At 45.0% G+C, this 20,366-nt stretch overlaps 1 protein-coding gene across 3 annotated transcripts in view; it reads right to left on the bottom strand.

Moving 5' to 3' along the window:
- UBE2D2 (ubiquitin conjugating enzyme E2 D2) overlaps positions 1 to 19,538 on the bottom strand; it is a 74,280-nt gene extending 54,742 nt beyond the window's left edge. For 2 of the 3 annotated variants that reach the window (XR_013531075.1, XM_035292163.3), the window contains exons 1-2: positions 19,049 to 19,538; positions 5,600 to 5,706 (exon numbers count right to left, since the gene is read on the bottom strand). Coding sequence is in view for 2 of the 3 variants with exons in the window: in XM_035292163.3 (XP_035148054.1) it covers positions 5,600 to 5,706; positions 19,049 to 19,072 (131 nt within the window). In the remaining variant the exon portion in view is untranslated. The remainder of the gene's footprint in view (positions 1 to 5,599; positions 5,707 to 19,048) is intronic. The other variant, XM_002744231.7, reaches the window with a different exon arrangement.
- Between the last annotated feature and the right edge of the window lie 828 nt (positions 19,539 to 20,366).

The raw sequence follows: 20,366 nt of genomic DNA, 5'->3' as shown, positions 1-20,366 counted from the left end.
GGAGGTTGCAGTGGAGGCGGTGAGCCAAGATCATGCTACTGCACTCCAGCCTGGCAACAGAGTGAGACTCCATCTCAAAAAAAAAAAACCTGTCACCTACGTGCAACAAGAAACATATAATGCTGATGTTGATGCTTCAGTGTCTATACTAGCAAAAATCTGGAAACCAAGTGTCCATGATAGGGGAATAAATTTTTTAAATTGTTGGTATATTTATATTGAGTGAAAATGAATATTATACTTTCATAACATTTATTTATTTATTTATTTAGAGATGGAGTTTCACCCTTGTTGCCCAGGCTGGAGTGCAATGGTGCGACAGGCTCAACACAACCTCTGCCTCCCAGGTTCAAGCAATTCTCCTGCCTCAGCCTCCCAAGTAGCTGGGATTACAGGCATGGGCCACCAAGCCTGGCTAATTTTCATATTTTTAGTAGAGACGAGGTTTCTCCATGTTGGTCAGGCTGGTCTCAAATTCCCAACCCCAGGTGATCCACCTGCCTCGGCCTCCCAAAGTGCTGGGATTACAGGCGTGAGTTACAGTGCCCAGCCTACACTTTCATAACATCTACAGGAAGTTTGACAACATCTAAAACCATACTGTGTATTGTTTATAGATAAAAAAATCTTGAAACTGTCTGGGCATGGTGGCTCTTGCCTGTAAACCCAGCACTTTGGGAGGGCAAGGCAGGCGGATCCCTTGAGCCCAGAAGTTCGAGATCAGCTGGGCAACATTGCAAAACCCTATCTCTTAAAAAAAAAAAAAAATACAGAAATAAGTTGGGCGTGGTGGCATACACGTGTAGTCCCAGCTACTGAAGGGGTGGGGGCAAGGGAATGGGCTGAGTTGGGAAGAATGCTTGAGCCCAGAGAGGTCAAGACTGCAGTGAGCCGAGACCATGCCATTGCACTCCAGCCTGGGTGACAGAGTCTCAGACTCTGTCTCAAAAATGAAACAAAACAAAACAAAAACAAAAAACAGAGAACTAATAAAGAAGGTAGCTTGATCTCCAGATAAATTCCTTGACTCTGAACTCCTCTGGTGAATGTCTTCGCCATCCAAGCAACAGGCTGGAGGTTTGTTCTCTAGACTGAGATACCAAACACTGTCAAGGGCACTGGTGATATATGGAAACTAGGAAGGTTAAGTGAACAGCCACCTTCAATATGAAAGACAAAGAACAAAACAATGTGGAGAAAAGGAAGAAAATGAACCCAATATTCTGAGAACAAAGAACTCAATTGAAAGGCTGAAAGATAAAGTTGAGAAAGTCCTCCAGAAGTACATAAAAGACAAAGACGGAAAACAGAAAGATAATATAAAAGGCCTAGTCCAGATACTCTTCAAATTAAATCACAGATTCAACACAGCCTCTATCAAAATTTAAACTGCCGCTAGGTGCAGTGGCTCACACCTGTAATCCCAGCACTTTGCGAGGCCAAGGCAGGTGAATCACCTGAGGTCAGGAGTTCAAGACAGGCCTGGCCAACATGGCGAAACCTGTCTTTACTAAGAACACAAAAATTAGCCAGGTGTGGTGGTGGGAGCCTGTAATCCCAGCTACTTGGGAGGCTGAGGCACAAGAATCACTTGAACCCAGAAGGTGGAGGCTGCAGTGAGCCTAAATGGTGGCACTACACCTCAGTCTGGGCAACGGAGATTCTGCCTCAAAAAAAAAAAATTTCCAACTGCCAGGCCAGGCACAGTGGCTCACGCTTCTAATCCCAGTACTTTGGGAGGCTGAGGTGGGTGGATCACCTGAGGTCAGCCAACATGGTGAAACCTGGTCTTTACTAAAAACACAAAAATTAGCCGGGTGTGGTGGCATGTAACTGTAATCCCAGCTACCTGGGAGGCTGAGGCAGGAGAATCACTTAAATCTGGGAGGCAGAGGTTGCAGTGAGCCAAGATCACGCCATTGCACTCCAGCCTGAGCAAAAAATGTGGAACTCTGTCTCAAAAAAAAAAGGCCAGGCACAATGCCTCATAGCAGTAATCCCAGCACTTTGGGAGGCCAAGGTGGGCAGATCACTTGAGGTCAGGAGTTTGAGATCAGCCTGACCAACATGGTGAAACCTTATCTCTACTAAAAACACAAAAAATTAGCTGTGCATGGTGGTGGTTGCCTATAATCCCAGTTACTTGGGAAGCTGAGGCAGGAGAATCGTTTGAACTTGAGAGGTGGACATTGCAGTGAGGAGGTATCGTGCCATTGTATTCCAGCCTGGGCAACAAGAACGGAACTCTTGTCTGGGGTTGGGGGGAAAAAGGCCAGAAAGTGGGAACAACTCAAACCAGATCTCAGTTTTGGTCTGGATGCTAGGTATGATTATTGCTCTGACATGTGGCATACAATACATACAGTAAGATGGTATTCAGAAACTGATGTCTGGATGCTAGGTATGCTTATTGCTCTTGGGATATCTCTCCCGTGGAGTGATCCATGTGGAGACAAAATGGGTCCCTTGATCCAATAATGCACAAAAACTTAGGTCTCCCAATAACCATGGGGATGAGTTTGGAAGAGGATCATCTAGCCTTCAGACATCTGCAGCCCTAGGCAACAGTCTGACTGCAACCTCAGGAGACTGAGCCAGAACCACCTATTTATTATTACTATTATTATTTTTTTTTTTTTGAGACAGAGTCTCACTCTGTTGCCCAGGCTGGAGTGGAGTGGTACAATCCCAGCTCACTGCAACCTCTGCCTCCTAGGTTCAAGTGATTCTCATGCCTCAGCCTCCCAAGTGGGATTACAGGCGCACATCACCATGCCTGGATAATTTCTTTTTTTTTTTCGGTAGAGATGAAGTTTCACCATGATGGCCAGGCTGGTCTTTAACTCCTGACCTCAAGCCATCCACCCTGGGTGACAGAGTAAGACTCTCTCTCTCAAAAATAAATAAAGCTGTACATATTAAACTATTTATAGCTGATGAGGCAGCATGTTGGCAGCTTCCTCTGACACCGTTTTAAGAAAAAAATATTATTTGTACTGTATGTGCGGCGTTCCTGTAGATTTAAAACTGTTTCAAAATTTTAGAAAGTTAACACAAAACAATGAAAAAGCCCAAAGTTGCTTTATTAGAATTCGGTAATTAAGTGGTATAGTGGATCGAAAAGATATGCATATGTCCCAATCCCTGGGACCTGTGAATGTTACCTCAATTGGAAAGAAGGGCTTTTGGGGATGTAATTAAATTAAAGATCTTTAGACAAGATCATCTTTAGGTTGGCCGGGAGCAGTGGCTCATGCCTGTAATCCCAGTACTTTGGGAGGCTGAGATGGGCGGATCACCTGAGGTCAGGAGTCCGAGACCAGCCCAGCCAACATGGCGAAACCCTGTCTCCACTAAAATACAAAAATTAGCCAGGCATGGTGGTGGGTGCCTGTAATCCCAGCTACTTGGGAGGCTGAGGCAGGAGAATCGATTGAACCAAGGAAGCAGAGGTTGCAGTGTGCCGAGATTGACCACTGCACTCCAGCCTGGGTGACAGAGCAAGACTCCACCTCAAAAAAAAAAAAATCACCTTTGGGTTACATGGATGGGTAAGTTTAATGACAAGTGTCCATATAAGAGACAAAAGAGAAGACACAGACAGAGAAGGTGATACAAAGATGGAGGCAGATACTGGAGTGTTGTAGCCACAAAGTAAAGGAGCCAAGGAATGCTGACAGCCACTGAAGTTCGAAGAGGCAAGGAAGGATTCTCCGATAGAGCATCCAGGGGCAGTATGGACCTGAAGACAAACTGACTTTAGACTGCTGGCCTCCAGAACTGTAAGATAATATAGCTCTGTTAATTTAAGCCACGCAGTTTGTGGTAATTTATAAACTAATACAGATGGTATAAATATGAAAACACTTACTCTAAAGAAAATTACTCACTCTATTAGTGTGCTATTATTTTGAGAAATCTAAAACTCAAGCCAGGCGCAGTGGCTCACACCTGTAATCCCAGGACTTTGGGCAGCCGAGGCAGGCAGATCACCTGAGGTTGGGAGTTCAAGACAAGCCTGACCAACATGGAGAAACCCCATCTCTGCTAAAAATACAAAATTAGCCAGACATGGCAGTACATGCCTGTAATCCCAGCTACTCGGGAGGCTGAGGCAGGAGAATTGCTTGAATCTAGGAGGTGGGGGTTTCAGTGAGCCGAGATCACGCCATTCCCCTCCAGCCTGGGCAACAAGAGCAAAACTCCATCTCAGAGAAAAAAAAAAAGAAACCTAAAACTCATACCATGGAGGCTTTTGTAAAAATCAACTTTGATTTGAAGTTTTCTTTGGTTTTGAGTCAAGGTCTCGCTCTGTCACCTAGGCTGGAATGCAGTGCAGATTACAGCTCACTGCAGTCTTGAACTCTGGACCTCAAGAGATCCTCCCCAACCACCTCAGTCTTTCTAATAGCTATGCCTACAGGCGTGTGCTACCGAACCTGACTAATTTTTGCTGTTTTTGTACAGACCAGGTCTTGATGAATTACTCAGGCTGATCTCCCACCTAGGCCTCCCAAAGCACTGGGATTAAAGACATGAGCCACTGTACCCAGCCAATTTCAAAGTTTTTCCCTGACATAAGCCCTTAAGAAGTTGGCAAAACAATTCTATCACTTATATTGCATGATGCATTACAGGTGGCGGGGTTAGTGCTCAAAGGATAGCAGCAGACACTTCTATAATAAGATGTTTAAGATAACTGATTTCACAATTCTAGACCTACAGAAATATCACGTGTATTAAAAATATACTAAGATGACAGTATTTTGAATTTGCTGAAGAATACTGGGATTCAGTCCCGTTTTCAGTTTAGAAATATTATAAGACCGGAGATTGTGCCATTGCACTCCAGCCTTGGTGACAGAGCAAGACTGTCTCAGAAGAAAAAATAATAAATAAATAAATAAAAGACTTCATTCTTTTCACATTCGAGTTTTTTCTTTTCTTTTTTTGCTTGGGGTGATGATGAAGTAAAATGTGAAACATATATTTAACACTGACACCTAAGATTTCGAGATTATACCAATTCTGTAGGTCAACATTATTACCAAGTCAGGACACCATAACAATATTTAAAAACCTTAAAAAAAAAAAAAAAAAAAAAGTCCAAATCCAAGAAGCCCCTTCTCTCTGCTATGTTCTTCTAGTGCCCTCTATTGACAAAACCCAACATTTTGTTCACTGCAAAGGTCAGAGAGTCCAGTTCTTCACCAGCTCAAATACATACTTCAGAAGTTATTTAATCAAAGCAGGGCAAGTATTGGAGGGCGAACTTGGAGTTGACTAATAGACTGCTAAGTGGCAGAGGTGTTTCACTATTTCTTCCTTTTTATTGGTGGGTAATGCTCCAGTGTATGCATTTTCTACATTTTGTTTATATATTCGGCTACTAATGGATATTTGAGCTGTTTCTAGATTTTGGGTAGAGTGAATAAAACTGCCAAGCACATTTGTAAAAAATAACAACAAAACTATCTTTTATGTAGTCCACAAGTGCTAAGCCCTCTTCTTTATAATCTTTCCCACAAGCTTGCAGGGTATAATTCCCATTCTACAGACAGGGAAACTGAGACTCAAGAAAATTTGCAAAGTGACTTACCTAAGGCCACAACTGCTCCAAAATTCCACTATTTTTTTTTGCCACACCACTTGATATTGGCATTCACTGAACGTTGTTGGCAAACACTGAATCACATGTGTTAGGTACTAGGAATACAAAGAGTAAGACAATAACTTCCCCAATAGAGTTCAGTCTAAAAAAACGGTGGAATAATCAATCATGTCTACACACTAAAAACAATATTACAGTTGAACTCTGATGGCCTGTATGCCTCACACATGCTTCCTAGAGAAGCCACTTCAGCTGAGTCACCAAGTATGAATAAAGAATTTAGGAGGAGATGGGGGTGGGGCAAGAAGAGATTCTCTGTATAAGCAAAGGCACTGAAGAAAGATCAAGAGAACATGATTCTGGGAAGGATCAACTAGAAGTGTTACAACTACAGCAGCATTTCCCGTGAGATGTTAATATGTATTACAATAATAAAGACAGCAATAGTTTTTCTTTTTCTTTTTTTTCAAGACATAGTTTTGCCAGGCGCGGTGGCTCACACCTGTAATCCTAGCACTTTGGGAGGCTGAGGTGGGTGGATCACCTAAGGTCAGGAGTTCAAGACCAGCCTGGCCATCATGGTAAAATCCCATCTTTAAATTAAAAAAAAGGAAAAGACATAGTTTTACTCTTGCTGCCCAGGGTGTAGTGCAGTGATGCAATCTCAGCTCACTGCAAACTCTGCCTCCCGGGTTCAAGAAATACTCCTGCCTCAGCCTCCTGAGTAGCTGGGATTACAGGTGCCTGGCACCACACTTGGCTGATTTTTTTTGGGGGGGGGGTATTTTTAGTAGAGATGGGGTTTTACCTTGTTGGCCAGGCTGGTATCAAACTCCTGACCTTACGTGATCCACCCGCCTTGGCCTCCCAAAGTGCTGGGATTACAGGCTTGAGCCACCGCACCCAGCCTCTTTTTCCTTTTCTCAGACAGAATCTCACTCTTTCGGCCCAGGTTGGAGTGCAGTGGCTCAATCTGGGCCCACTGCAACCTCCGCCTCCCGAGTTCAAGTAATTCTATTACCTCAGCCTCCTGAGTAGCTGAGATTACTTACAGGCACCCACCACTACACCAGATGATTTTTGTATTTTTAGTACAGTCGGGGTTTCACCATGTTGGAAAGCTGGTCTCTAACTCTTGACCTAAGTGATCCACCTGCCTTGGCCTCCCAAAGGGCTGGGATTATAGGCATGAGCCACCACACCCAGCCAATTTTATCACTTTTAATACATTTAAGAAAGACTACATATTTCTGTAGTTTTAAAGCAGTAATTTGCCTCAAGAAACTTGAACACTAGAAAGCAAATGGCGCCTACATTTGACTTTCCATCTGTGTTATAAGGTATAAAAAGCATTTAGTCTCCAGCATTATTGGCTATTTGACCATCACAGATCTATCCTGTGTTTCTTATAATTCAATGTCTCTTTGAGAAGTTATTTAATTGGAGCTTATTAAATATTTCTAGTATGTAAACCCATTCCCTATTGACTTATATCTAGGAGGAAGACATTTTAAATGGAAAAGAGTCCTTTGATTCTTAAGCCCAAGAAGTCATATTATTTTAAAATAAACACGAGCAAAGGACAGGCATCTATTTTTCAGAAAAATTAGGGTGACCTATCCATGATGGGACAATTAATGTCAGCAGCAACCTAATTGCCTAAATATTGCAAAATATGCAGTCTGTATTCTTCCTTTCTCTACAATGCATCTGCTTGAAACCAACTTTCATATTATACTGTAACAAAAACAATATACAGTAAGACATTTAAAGGGGCACCTGATGAAGATGGCTTTTATTACACAAGAAAAATACTGTTCTTAAAACTGTTACTCTATAGCAAAGAATGACAGATGTTTTATAATCATGTTGCTTTAAAGAAAAAAAAGAATGACAGATGTTTCATCTTGATAGTTAATAATTTAATATTGTGACATATTTTGATTATATATTTTAATTAATTTATCTGAGATCAGGCCAGGCATGGTGGCTCACACCTGTAATCCCAGCACTCTGGGAGGCTAAGGTGGGTGGATCACTTGAGACCAGGAATTCAAGTCCCGCCTAGCCAACATGGTAAAACATACTAAAAATACAAAAATTAGCCAGGCATGGTGGTACATGCCTGTAATTCCAGCTCCTTTTCTTGGGAGGCTGAGGCAAGAGAACTGTTTGAGCCCGATGGCTGCAGTGAGCTGAGATCACACCACTGCAATCCAGCCTGGGCGACAGAGTAAGACTCTGTCTCAAAAAAAAAAAAAATTAAAAAATAAATAATAATAATTTATCTGAGATAATTTGTGCTTTTTTTTTAAGACACAGGCTCTCGTTCTGTGGCCCAGGCTGGAATGCAGTGGCATGATCACAGCTCACCACAGCCTCAATTCGAACTCCTGGACTCAAGCAATCCTCCCGCCTTGGTATCTTGAGTAGCTGGGACTACAGGCACATGCCACCGCACCTAGCCCATTTGTTTAATTTTTTGTAGAGACATATTGCCCAGGCTGGTCTTGAACTCCTGAGCTCAAGTAATCCTCCTGCCTCAGTCTCCCAAAGTGCTGGAATTACAGGCATGAGCCACCATATCTGGCCAGTGCTGTCAATTTTAATACAAGTATGCATGATTTCATACACTTTTGCTTGTATTCCCCATCAATAATATTACTTTGATAAGCATTCTAATAAAGCTGGGGAAAACCAAATATGAGGAAGAAGAAAGCAGTTTATCAGAAGCCAAAGGAAATGAGTGAAAACCATGTTGTTAGGAAAGTTAAACAAAAACTGAGGTATCCACTGAATGTGGCAATTAAGTAATCATTAGTGACCTTATTAAATAGTTCCTGAACAGTGAACAGACTATTCTCTCAAGAATTCTGGCACTGAAATGTCAGAGATGGGAAGGATAAAGATGAGGAAGGAAGTAGCTCTTACGGGGGAAGGGAAGTTCAAAAAGTTATTTTAGGGCTGGGTGTGGTGGCTCGTGCCTATAATCATAGCACTTTGAGAGGCTGAGGCAGGTGGATTACCTGAGGTCAGGAGTTCAAGATCAGCCTGCCCAACATGGTGAAACCTCAACTCTACTAAAAATACAAAGATTAGGTGGGTGTCTCTAATCCCAGCTATTCAGAAGGCTGAGGCAGGAGAATCGTCTGAACCCAGGAGGAGGAAGAGGTTGCAGTGAGCCCAGATTGCACTACTGCACTCCAGCCTGGGCAACAGAGTGAGACCCCCACCTCAAAAAAAAAAAAAAAAAGTTCTTTTACTGTTTTTTTCTTTTTTTAAATGAGGGAAAACCTTTGATAAGTTTGGATGCTAAGAGGAGGTAGTGGAGAAGAGACTGGAAATAAGAAAACAAGGACAATTACTAGAGAGAAGAGAGGTGAGGGGAGGGGAGGGGTAAGAAGGAGGGGAGGAGAGAGAAAGAAAGAAATAGAATGGAGGCCAAGCACGGTGGCCCACGCCTGTAATCCCAGCACTTTGGGAGGCCAAGGCGGGTGGATCACGAGGTCAAGAGATCGAGACCATCCTGGCAACATGGTGAAACCCCATCTCTACTAAAAATACAAAAAATTAGCTGGGCATGGTGGCGCAGCCTGTAGTCCCAGCTACTCAGGAGGCTGAGGTAGGAGAATTGCTTGAACCCAGGAGACGGAGGATGCAGTGGGCCGAGATCACGCCATTGTACTCCAGCCTGGGTAACAAGCGAAACTTGGTCTCAAAAACATATAAATAAATAAAATACAAAAAAATTAACTGGGCATGGTGGCGCGTGCCTGTAATCCCAGATACTCAGGAGGCTGAGGGAGGAGAATTGCCTGAACCCAGGAGGCGGAGGTTGCAGTGAGCCGAGATCGCACCAATGCACTCCAGCCTGGGTAACAAGAGCGAAACTCCATCTCAAAAAAAAAAAAGATTTCTATTTTCTCTGCAGGACAGGTCCTCTGGCCATCTGCTGAGATTAAAATAATGTTTAAGATGGTAGGATAGTGGTTTTTAGTCTTTTTAGAGATTAAAAACCCATATTGAAGCTGCTGTGCCTATGGAGTAGCCATTCTTTATTCCTTTACTTTCCTAATAACTTGCTTTCACTTAAAAAAAAAAATCCATCTGACTCTGATGAAAGATATATACAGAAGCCGGGGGGCAGTGGCTCACCCCTGTAATCCCAACACTTTGGGAGGCCAAGGCAGGTGATCACTAGAGGTCAGGAGTTCAAGATCAGCCTGGCTAACATAGTGAAACCCTAACTTTACTAAAAATACAAAAATTAGCTGGGCATGGTAGCATGTACATGGTCCCAGCTACTCGGTAGGCTGAGGCAGGAGAACTGCTTGAACCTGGGAGGCGGAGGTTGCAATGAGCCAAGATTGCACCACTGCACTACAGCCTGGGTGACAGAGCGAGACTGTTTCAACAACAAAAGGGGTGGGGGGGGGCAGGGAACAGAACACCAAATTTGCATAGTTGTTGTTACATGTGGGGTTTTTTTTGTTTTTGACACAGGATCTGGCTCTGCTGCCCAGCTGGAGTGCATCACAGCTCACTGTAGCCTTGACCTTCTAGGCTCGAGTGATCCTCCTGAGTAGCTAGGACTACAGACACACATCACCATGCCCAGCTAATTTTGTTTTGCTTTTGTAAAGACAGGATCTCCCATTATGGACCAAGCTGGTCTTGAACTACTGGGTTCAAGCAATCCTCCCACCTTGGCCTCCCCAAAGTGATTACAGGCATGAGCCTAAATTTGCAGTTTTAAGAGGACTCATGAGCAAACTTGCCAACCATATAAAGGGAAGCTGAGAAAGATCTTCAGGTTCCAGGACATAGTTTAAATATCCAACTGTTTAAACAAAAGAAAAAAGGCTGCATCCTCTGGATTAACATACCTAACAGTTATGTAAGAATAACACATGGCTTGCCAGAAAATACACTGGATATAGTCAAGAAATCCAGGTTCTCAATTCAGACCTAGTCTTATCTAGTAGGTCACATGGCCTTTCCAGACAGCAGCCCTGAGATGTGCTGCAGTGCTAACATTTTATGATTCTATTACCTGAAATCTCACTTGACTCTGCAGACAGAAGAACAAATACTATTTATGTCCCTCTGTTATAGTTTAACATGATTTTAAAGGTTTGCCTGGTAATCTAACCATCAAAACTTTATTTCTACAGACAAAACAAGTGTATTCCTGCATTTCTTGGATGAGGCTGCAAAGGTTCCAGGTAGCATGAGGCATGAATCAGGTACTCCTATCCTAGGAACTGCCTGGTATACTTTAGCAGAAATATATAGAATTGGACCTTGCCAAAACCTCTTCCCTGTCAGTCACCAGTATAGTAACATATGCTGGGAGACTTCAAAGGAAACCAAGATGTATTAACAATTATCCTCAGCTAGGCGCAGTTCCTCACACCTGTAATCCCAGCACTTTGGGAGGCTAAAGCATGCAGATCATGAGGTCAGGAATTCGAGACCAGCCTGGACAACCACATCTCTAATAAAAACACAAAAATTAGCCAGGCATGGTGGCATTCTAGCTACTCAGGAGGCTGAGGCAGGAGAATCACTTGAACTGGGAGGCAGAGGTTGCAGTGAGCCGAGATTGAGCCACTGGACTTCAGCCTAGGTAACAGAGTGAGATTCCATCTCAAAAAAAAAAAAAAAAAAAAGCAGTTATCCCCAATGACAGCTGTTTGAATTACATTTAAATAGCAACCTAGTAGAGCCAAAGAAAGTGCCTTGATTCAATATCTTTTGTAAAACAAAGAATACTTTTCTAGTGAGAAAAAAAATATTTACCAGAAATGATGTGTAGAAGTTCACCTTTCGGAGAAAGAAGGTATGCCTGCTATCCAAGATAGAACTAATTTAAATAGGCTGGGTGCAGTGCCTCACACCTGTAATCCCAGCACTTTGGGAGGCCTAGGCGGGCAGATCACCTGAGGTCAGGAGTTCAAGACCAGCCTGACCAACATGGAGAAACTCCATATCTACTAAAAATACAAAATTAGTCAGACAAGGTGGCAAATGCCTATAATCCCAGCTACTTGAGAGGCTGAGAAAGGAGAATCACTTGAACCTGATCACGCCATTATACTCCATCCTGGGCAACAAGAGTGAAACTCCATCTCAAAAAAAAAAAAAGAACTAATTTAAATAGCTACATTCAGACAACCATTTATTAGAGTTTTCAGTACTCTACAGGACTACCTGCTAATTCATTTCATCATTTTAACAGGAATTTAATCAGTCCTTACCTATAATATTAATCTAATATATGGTACCATACCTCTAGTACAGTATTTTTAAGCAACAAATTTTTTTTTTTGAGACAGAGTCTGGTTCTGTCACCCAGGCTGGAGTACAGTGGCAGGATCTTGGCTCACTGCAACTTCTGCCTCCTGAGTTCAAGCGATTCTCCTGCCTCAGCCTGCTAAGTAGCCGAGATTACAGGGGAGTGTCATCACGCCTGGCTAATTTTTGTATTTTTAGTAGAGACAGGGTTTCACACGTTGGCCAGGCTGGTTTCGAACTCCTAACCTCAGGTGTTCGGCCCTCCTCAGCCTCCTGAAGTGCTGGGATTACAGGCATGAGCCATTGCACCCAGCCTAAGCGATTTTTTAAAATACAGTACTGTTCAGCGTTATAAGTACTTTCTTTAAGACCATGCTTTGTTAACTTCCCAATTTCAGACATTTTCAAAGCATATTGTCAGTCTACAGAAAAACTCAAAACATGAAACAGATCCTAATGGAAGAATAATATATAAACTTCTAGGGGATCAATGTATTTACGAAACTGGCCTTCCCAAGACCTCACACAAAAACCATACAAAACTTAGCAAGTTAATTAGAATTATATTTAAAAACTACTTGGCCAGGCACGGTGGCTCACGCCTGTAATCCCAGCAGTTTGGGAGGCTGAGACGGGTAGATCATGAGGTCAAGAGATCGAGACCATCCTGATCAACATGGTGAAACCCTGCCTTGACTAAAAATACAAAAACTAGCTGGGCATGGTGGCGCATGCCTGTAGTCCCAGCTACTTGGGAGGCTGAGGCAGGAGAATTGTTTGAACCCAAGAGGCAGAGGTTGCAGTGAGCCGAGATCACGCCATTGCACTCCAGCCTGGGGTAACAAAAGTGAAACTCCATCTCAAGAAAAAAAAAAAAAAACACAAAAATTAGCTGGGCGTGGTGGTGTGCGCCTGTAGTCCCAGCTACTTGGGAGGCTGAGATGGGAAAACTGTTTGAACCGAGGAGGCAGAGACTGCAGAGATTGCACTCCAGCCTGGCACCTGGCGACAGAACAAGACTCTGACTCAAAAAAAAAAAACCTACTTAATCAGCCAGTACAGCAGCTCACAGCGCTTTGGGAGGCTGAGGTGGGTGTATCACCTGAGGTCAGGAGTTCAAGACCAGCCTGGCCAACATGATGAAAGCCCGTCTCTCCTAAAGATACAAAAAAATCAGCTGGGATAGTGGCAGAAGCTTGTAATCCCAGCTACTCAGGAGGCTGAGTTAGGAGAATCGCTTAAATCCAGGAGATGGAGGATACAGTAAGCTGAGATATGCCACTAACTCCAGCCTGGGCGACAGGGCAAGACTCCACCTCAAAAAAAAAAAAAAAGAAATCCTTAAATGACTTAATATTTTTACACTGCTGATTACTTAATGAACCCCAATCCCTTGTTGCTTTAATCCACATATTAAACAGGTATCAACCAAAAAAGTATATTTTGGGTTTTTTTCAATTTGAATCAGTTGCCAAAAAAATCTGGTTTTGTGGCTTTTTTTTTTTTTGAATGGAAGACATGGCAACACTGGGCCCATAGATTTTGGCAACATCAACATTTGCAGGGGGCTGGAAAACAGCTGCCTTCATCTGATAACACATGGATTTTCTAGCTCCCTTTGGTATGCACTTGGCTTTTATAGCCATCAGAGTTTAAATTTTTTAATTTTTTTTTTAGACAGGGTCTCGCTCTGCTGCATAGGCTGGAATGTGGTTACTTGATCACAGCTCACAGCTCACAATAGCCTCTACCTCCCAGGCTCCAGAGATCCTCCCACCTCAGCTTCCCACCTAGCAGGGACTATAATAGGCATGCCCCACCGCTCTTTTTGTAGAGACCAGGTTTTTCCATGTTGCTCCAACTGGTCTTGAACTCCTGCGCTCAAGAGATCTGCCCACCTGGGTATCCCAAAGTGCTGAGATTACCAGCGTCATGACCCACTGTGCCTGACCTGAAACCTTTATTTCATTGAGAACTTTGTCTTGGGAGGTCTTAAAAGAAGCTAGCCTGGTCGAAAGAGTGAGACCTTGGGGAGGCGTTGTGGCTCATGCCTGTAATCCCAGAACTTTAGGAGGCCAAGGTGGGCAGATGGCCTGAGGTCAGGAGTTCAAGACCAGCTTGGCCAACATGGTGAAACTCTGCCTCTACTAAAAATACAAAAATTAGCCAGGTGTGGTGGTGGGTGCCTGTAATCCCAGCTACTTGAGAGGCAGAACTGCTCGAACCCAGGAAGGGGAGGTTGCAGTGAGCTGAGATCACGCCACTGCACTCCAGCCTGAGCAACAGAGCAAGACTCATCTCAAAAAAAAAAAAAACTGCCATAAAATTCTCTATCACACTCAGTGGCTCACACCTGTAATCCCAGCACTTTGGGAGGCCTATGCGGGCAGATCACCTGAGGTCAAGGGCTCAAGACCAGCCTGGCCAACATGGTTAAATCCCATCTCTACTAAAAATACAAACATTGGCCAGGCGCAGCAGTAGGCAACTGTAATCCCAGCTACTTGGGAGGCTGAGGCAGGAGAACTGATTGACCCCGGAGGCAGAGGATGCAGTGAGCCAAGATCACAGCACTGCACTCCAGCCTAAGCGAGACTCCATCTCAAAAAAAAAAATAAAAAAAATAAACTCTATCACAGAAATAGAATAGATCAAGTAATAATCCTGGCATTACTTTGTTTGAAAGTAATATACACCAAATGCAATCTGTAACTAGTAGGACACCATTAAAATGTATAATGCACTACTACTGTTAAGAAAGAAGTTGTTCTTGGTTTTTTTTTTTTTTTTTTTGGAGACAGTCTGGCTCTGTTGTCCAGGCTGGAGTGCAGTGGCTCGATCTCAGCTCACTGCAACCTTCACCCCTAGGGTTCAAGCAATTCTCCTGCCTCAGCCTCCCAAGTAGCTGGGATTACAGGCATGCGCCACCATGCCCAGCTAATTCTTTTGTATTTTTATTTATTTATTTATTTATTTATTTATTTTGAGATGGAGTTTCGCTCTTGTTACCCAGGCTGGAGTGCAATGGTGCGATCTCGGTTCCCCGCAACCTCCGCCTCCTGGGTTCAGGCAATTCTCCTGCCTCAGCCTCCTGAATAGCTGGGATTACAGGCACGCGCCACAGTGCCCAGCTAATTTTTTGTATTTTTAGTAGAGACGGGGTTTCACCATGTTGACCAGGATGGTCTCGATCTTTTGACCTTGTGACCCACCCCGCCCAGCCCCTTTTGTATTTTTAATAGAGACGGGGTTTCACCATACTGGTCAGGCTGATCTCAAACTCCTGACCTTGTGAACTGCCCACCTCAGCTTCCCAAAGTGCTGAGATTACAGGCCTGAGCCACCACGCCTGGCCCAAGAAAAAAGTTTTTAGCATCCAACTCTAGTCAGTCTTTAGCTCCTCAAAGAATCAAGATATTTAGCCTTTTATCCTTCCTCAAAATAGAGAAATTAACCAAATACTTCAATATTACAGTACTCTAAGAGCTCCAAAAAAGCCTCCTACATCTGTATAGCAAAAGTAAAGAAGAAAAACAGGAAGCAAGTCAAAAAGGTCTCCGATCAGCCAAGGAAACCACACAGTTCACAGAGCACATGAAGCCCTCTCAGTCAAGAGCCTACTGGATCTTATTTTAGTCACAATTTTAATAAGCTCTGTGATCTGGTTTCTTAGCCCACAACAGATGAGATGCAGCCAACTGGAAAAGGGCTGGGGGTGGTGCTGCTAGAGGCAGGCACTCAAAGCATCAAAATCAAAGCTTAAGACCTAAAAAGTCAGCAGAAAACCTCAAAACATAGCAGGGTGGGGCCATGTGGTGTAGACACAAACAATCCCAAAGGATCCCAATCCCTGCCCAGAACTACAAAGAATGTTCATAATGACTCTCTTTGCTATGCTCTCTGCTTATAGCATAGGTCAGGGGACCTAAAGACGTGTATCAAAATAAAAGTCCACTGGCCAGGCGCGGCAGCTCATGCCTGTAATCCCAGCACTTTGGGAGGCCAAGGTGGCTGAATCACCTAACGTCAGGAGTTCAAGACCAGCCTGGACAACATGGCAAAACCCTGTCTCTACTAAAAGTATAAAAATTAGCCAGGCATGGTGGTGGGCACCTATAATCCCAGCTACTCAGGAGGCTGAGGCAGGAGAATCACTTGAACCCAGGAGGCAGAGGTTGCAGTGAGCCAACATAGTGCCACTGCACTCCAGCTTGAGCGACAAGCACAAAACTCCGTCTCAAAAAGATAAATAATAATAAATAAAGTCCATCAAAAGCTTTTTCCAAAAAGACATGGCATTTTAAAGACTGCCAAATTCACAGACATGAATAGTGTACCTCTGTCAAAAAATACTGAATTCTTGAAGATGTCACCTGTCAAATGTATTTTTTCTTAGAAAAATTTTATTAGAACCCAGACACAGCAAAGAATTATTTTTTCAGGAAATGATAACTGGGAAGGTTCAAGACCAAGATCAATTACAGAAGCCAAGCAGTGGGGATTCCTACATTACTCAGACTGAAGATAGAACTGATCTCAGCCGGACACAGTGGCTCATGCCTGTAACCCCAATAATTTGGGAGGTCAAGGCAGGCGGATTATCTGAGGTCAGGAGTTCAAGAGCAGCCTGGCCAACGTGGCGAAACCCTGTCTTAAAAAAAAAAAAAAAAAATTAGTCAGGGGTGGTGATGTGTGCCTGTAATCCCAGCTACTCAGGCGGCTGAGGCAGGAGAATCACTTAAACTCAGGAGGCAGAGGTTGCAATGAGTTAAGACAGCACCATTGCACTCTAGGCTGGGTGATAAGACTGAAACTCCGTCCCAAAAAAAAAAAAGGTTCAAATTATTTCTAAACTTGATTTTATTAAAAAGATCTTATGAACGAATATTTTAGAGAAAATTTAGTCTAGAAAACATGTAGCAACTAATTAGAAACCATATTATGAGGGCAAGTATTACTAGATTAAAATGTATGTTTTGTGCCGAAGTGCTAATCCCCTCTCTGAAGAAGTCCATTACACACATAAATCAATGTAGAAATTAAAGGCTACATTTCTTTATCCGTAAATTTTCACACATTATCCCCACTTACTCCTCTCTCAGGTTTTAAAATAAGAGCACAATCTTCTACAGGTATTTGATAACTTCCCAATTAGATTCTATAAGAACCTCGCAAGTCCTAAAAGCCTTAAAAATACCTATGTATATATTTTATTTGGATGACTATTTCTCAGTGTGCTCCCATCCCTTAAATGGCTCTTTAAGAAATCTTTGGCCAGCACAGTGGCTCAAGCCTGTAATCTCAGCACTCTGGGAGGCCAACATGGGCAGATCACCTGAGGTCAGGAGTTCAAGACCAGCCTGGCCAACACGGTGAAACCTCATCTCTACTAAAAATACAAAAATTAGCCAGGCGTGGTGGCAGGCACCTGTAATCCCTGCTACTCAGGAGGCTGAGACGGGAGAATCTCTTGAAGCCAGGAAGCAGAGGTTGCAGTGAGCCGAGATTGCACCATTGCACTCCAGCCTGAGAAACAAGAGCGAGACTTCGTCTTAAAAAAGAAATCTTTGCTTAAGGTTCAAGTTTCTTTTAATACCATTTCATTTTAGTACAACATTTATTGCCTAAAATCTGCCCTTTTTGTTAGAAATCAAAGAAAGAAGTTGGTAAGGAGCTAACCTAATTATAGTAAGCAATGGAACTGATTCCACACTAAAAGTCTTTGATCAAAAATGAAATGAGGACCAACTGCTAAATTAGGGTGTTTAAATCATCAATCTGTATTCTGACTTAGTTTTAGGCAAGGTGAAAACTGGTTCTCTTCTTCTTGCATCCCCATTCCATCATTCAGAATAGATAATCCCAGTACCTACTTCTCACTAAGTAGCTACAGGTACAGGCCATGTGCTGTGGCTGATGCCTATAATCCCAACACTTAGGGAGGCAGAGGTGAGAGGCTTGACACCAGCCTGGGCCACACAGCAAGATCCCGTTCTCCACAAAAAGGAAAAAGATGTACTAAAGAAAAAAACAGTTATTGGTTTAATATAGCCAATCTGAGTAGCCAAGTGAAACATCAAACAGAAATGAACAGTGGTGCCTCCCTACTTCTAAGAAAAAATCCACAACATTAGCACTAAGAGAGGGTTAAAAAACTAAATTTCAAGCCAAGCTTATACGCTAGGTGTATTATTAGGAAAACCTCCTTATCGATAACTAAATAATCCTTTGCTTTAAAGAGCAGAGAAATCCTTTTTGATACAAAATCTAGTAAAACCCTTTTCCAATTAAGAGTCTTCCTAAACATATCACCCAATACAGCGTTAAGTCCATTTTGCGAAGAGACTGTGAAAGGAACTTTCGTGTACTTTATCTGGTGATTTTCAATGTTCAGGTTTCTTCCTCTACCTTTGCCAATGTACAGCTTTTCTATTAGATCCAATCCTGCAAAACGGAAGTGTTAGTTTCTAACTACATATAGCAACCTCAAGAAACAAAATGATTCTCCCTCTACTTCCCTCCTCCCGCATAAGTCACGGTTTTTGTTTGTTTTTTCTTTCTGAACTTCCAACTCTTAACAGTTTCTGGACAAGCAGGATGGACCGATGTGTGCTGCCACCCAAGAGGTGAGTGAACAACTCAAGAGATACTTGTGGATCAGGCAAAACGGCTTCCTCTGCCTGCCCGAGCTCAGGCGGTTTTATGGAGGGAGCTAGGGCAGATACGGGAGGAGGGAACAGGAATGGGACGAGAAGCCCTTTCGACCTCTGTCGAAGGGGCCGCCCAACGCCCCAGCGCCCCTCACGGACCCAACCCCGCCATCCTGGCTGGACAATGGCCTTCAAGCGCAGCGGCAGTCCCAGACTGGAGAGAAGCCCTGGGAGTCCACACCATGCGGGCCTGGAAGGGCAGAAGGGGAGCAACGCTGAGGCCGCGAGAGCACCTCCGGCCTAAGCGCGGTCTGCGCGCCGTGGCCTCCACGGGCGCCATCACTGGGAGTGGGGTATGGAGGCCTCCCCGCGGGGCCAGCACCTGCAGGGGGATCCAAGGAGGCCGCGAGCCCGGCGGAGACGACGGCGGGCAGTGCAGGCCACAGCCTGCTCAGTCCGCCAGCCCCGCAGCCTACCTCCGGCCCCTTACCTTGTGGATTCTCTTCAGAGCCATGGTGGGAGGCGGGTGGCGGCGGCCCCCGGGGCGGGGACGGGGGCGGGGAAGGGACGGGGAAGGGGCTAGGGAGCCTGAGGCCGCCTCGGCGATCGCGCTCGGCCGGAGAAGATGGAGAGTTCAGGAGAGCGGGTCCGGCGGGACTGGCTGAGGGCCGGGGCCCACTCCGCTCCTAGGCCTGCCGCAGCGGTCACCGCATCACCCGGCGGCGGCCCCTTTATTCGCTGCCGCCCCAGCCGCCGCCGCCGCCGCCGTAGCTGTTTCTTCCTCCCAGGATCAGCGCCGCCTCCTCAGCCGCCGCAGATCCCTCCGCCGGGAAGCAAAAGCCCAAACCTCGGGCTCAGCCGGCGCCTCTCAGTTGGACAGCCAGAGGGACTGCCTGCCTTCCTGCCTGCTTTCCTGCTTGCCTGCTGCAGGTGGACCGAGGGACGCGCGGGCGTGCGGGCGGCACCGCCGGGGTGGGGCCGCCGGAGCACGGGGTGGGCCTGGCCGAGGGGCAGGTCGGGAGGCGCGGGGATTGGCGGGCCAGGGGAGGGAGGGCCGAGCCGCGCCGGCGGCGGAGGGATATGGGCCGCCCCTGTGAGTAAGCTACGCGCTGCCGCCGCCGCCGCCGCGGCCACCGCCACCGCCACCGCCACCGCCACCGCCACGGCCGCGGAGGGGATGACGCTGCGAAGCGCTGTGAAGAGATATCGCGAGATCCAGAGCGCGGGTTCTGCAGGCTCCCGCGCTGCGACCCTTAGGTTCCTTACTGATGGGGAACCCCCGCGCCTGTCACAAAAGATCAATAAACATTAAAAGGCAAATGTCCAGATCGCACGACCGTCCCCGTACCAGTCCCAGGAAGAGGCACTTCGGCCCACTGCAACGTTCCTAAAGGAAGAAGGGACTTGGCCAAGGTCACACAGCTCTTCTGAAGTCCTGGGACTTAACAGCTCTCTTTCCAGAGGCCACGTGGCTACAGCTCGGGCACCCACCACGTGCCGCGCGGGTTGCAGTAAGATTGGCCTTCCGGACCAAAGCCCCAAATGGAGAAGATTTGAATGTTGTGTTCTTCTCAGCCACTGGCATGCCTGCCTGGGAGGTGCCCAGACCCTACTCAGCTTAGTGAATTGCGAATTGTTACAAGCAAGCGCTGTACCTGCTGCGTCAGAAAAAAAAGATCACAGTGTGTGCCCCAATAGTTAAAACCCGCCGGGTTTATATTCCGGGATTATATCCCAGAACTTTCGGAGGCCGAGGCTGGTGGATGACCTAAAGTCAGGAGTTCGAGACCAGCCTGGCCAACATGGTG

The sequence above is a fragment of the Callithrix jacchus genome, chromosome 2 (genome assembly GCF_049354715.1).
Source record: "Callithrix jacchus isolate 240 chromosome 2, calJac240_pri, whole genome shotgun sequence".
Lineage (NCBI taxonomy): Eukaryota > Metazoa > Chordata > Mammalia > Primates > Cebidae > Callithrix > Callithrix jacchus.
This window is presented reverse-complemented; position numbering and strand designations above follow the sequence as displayed.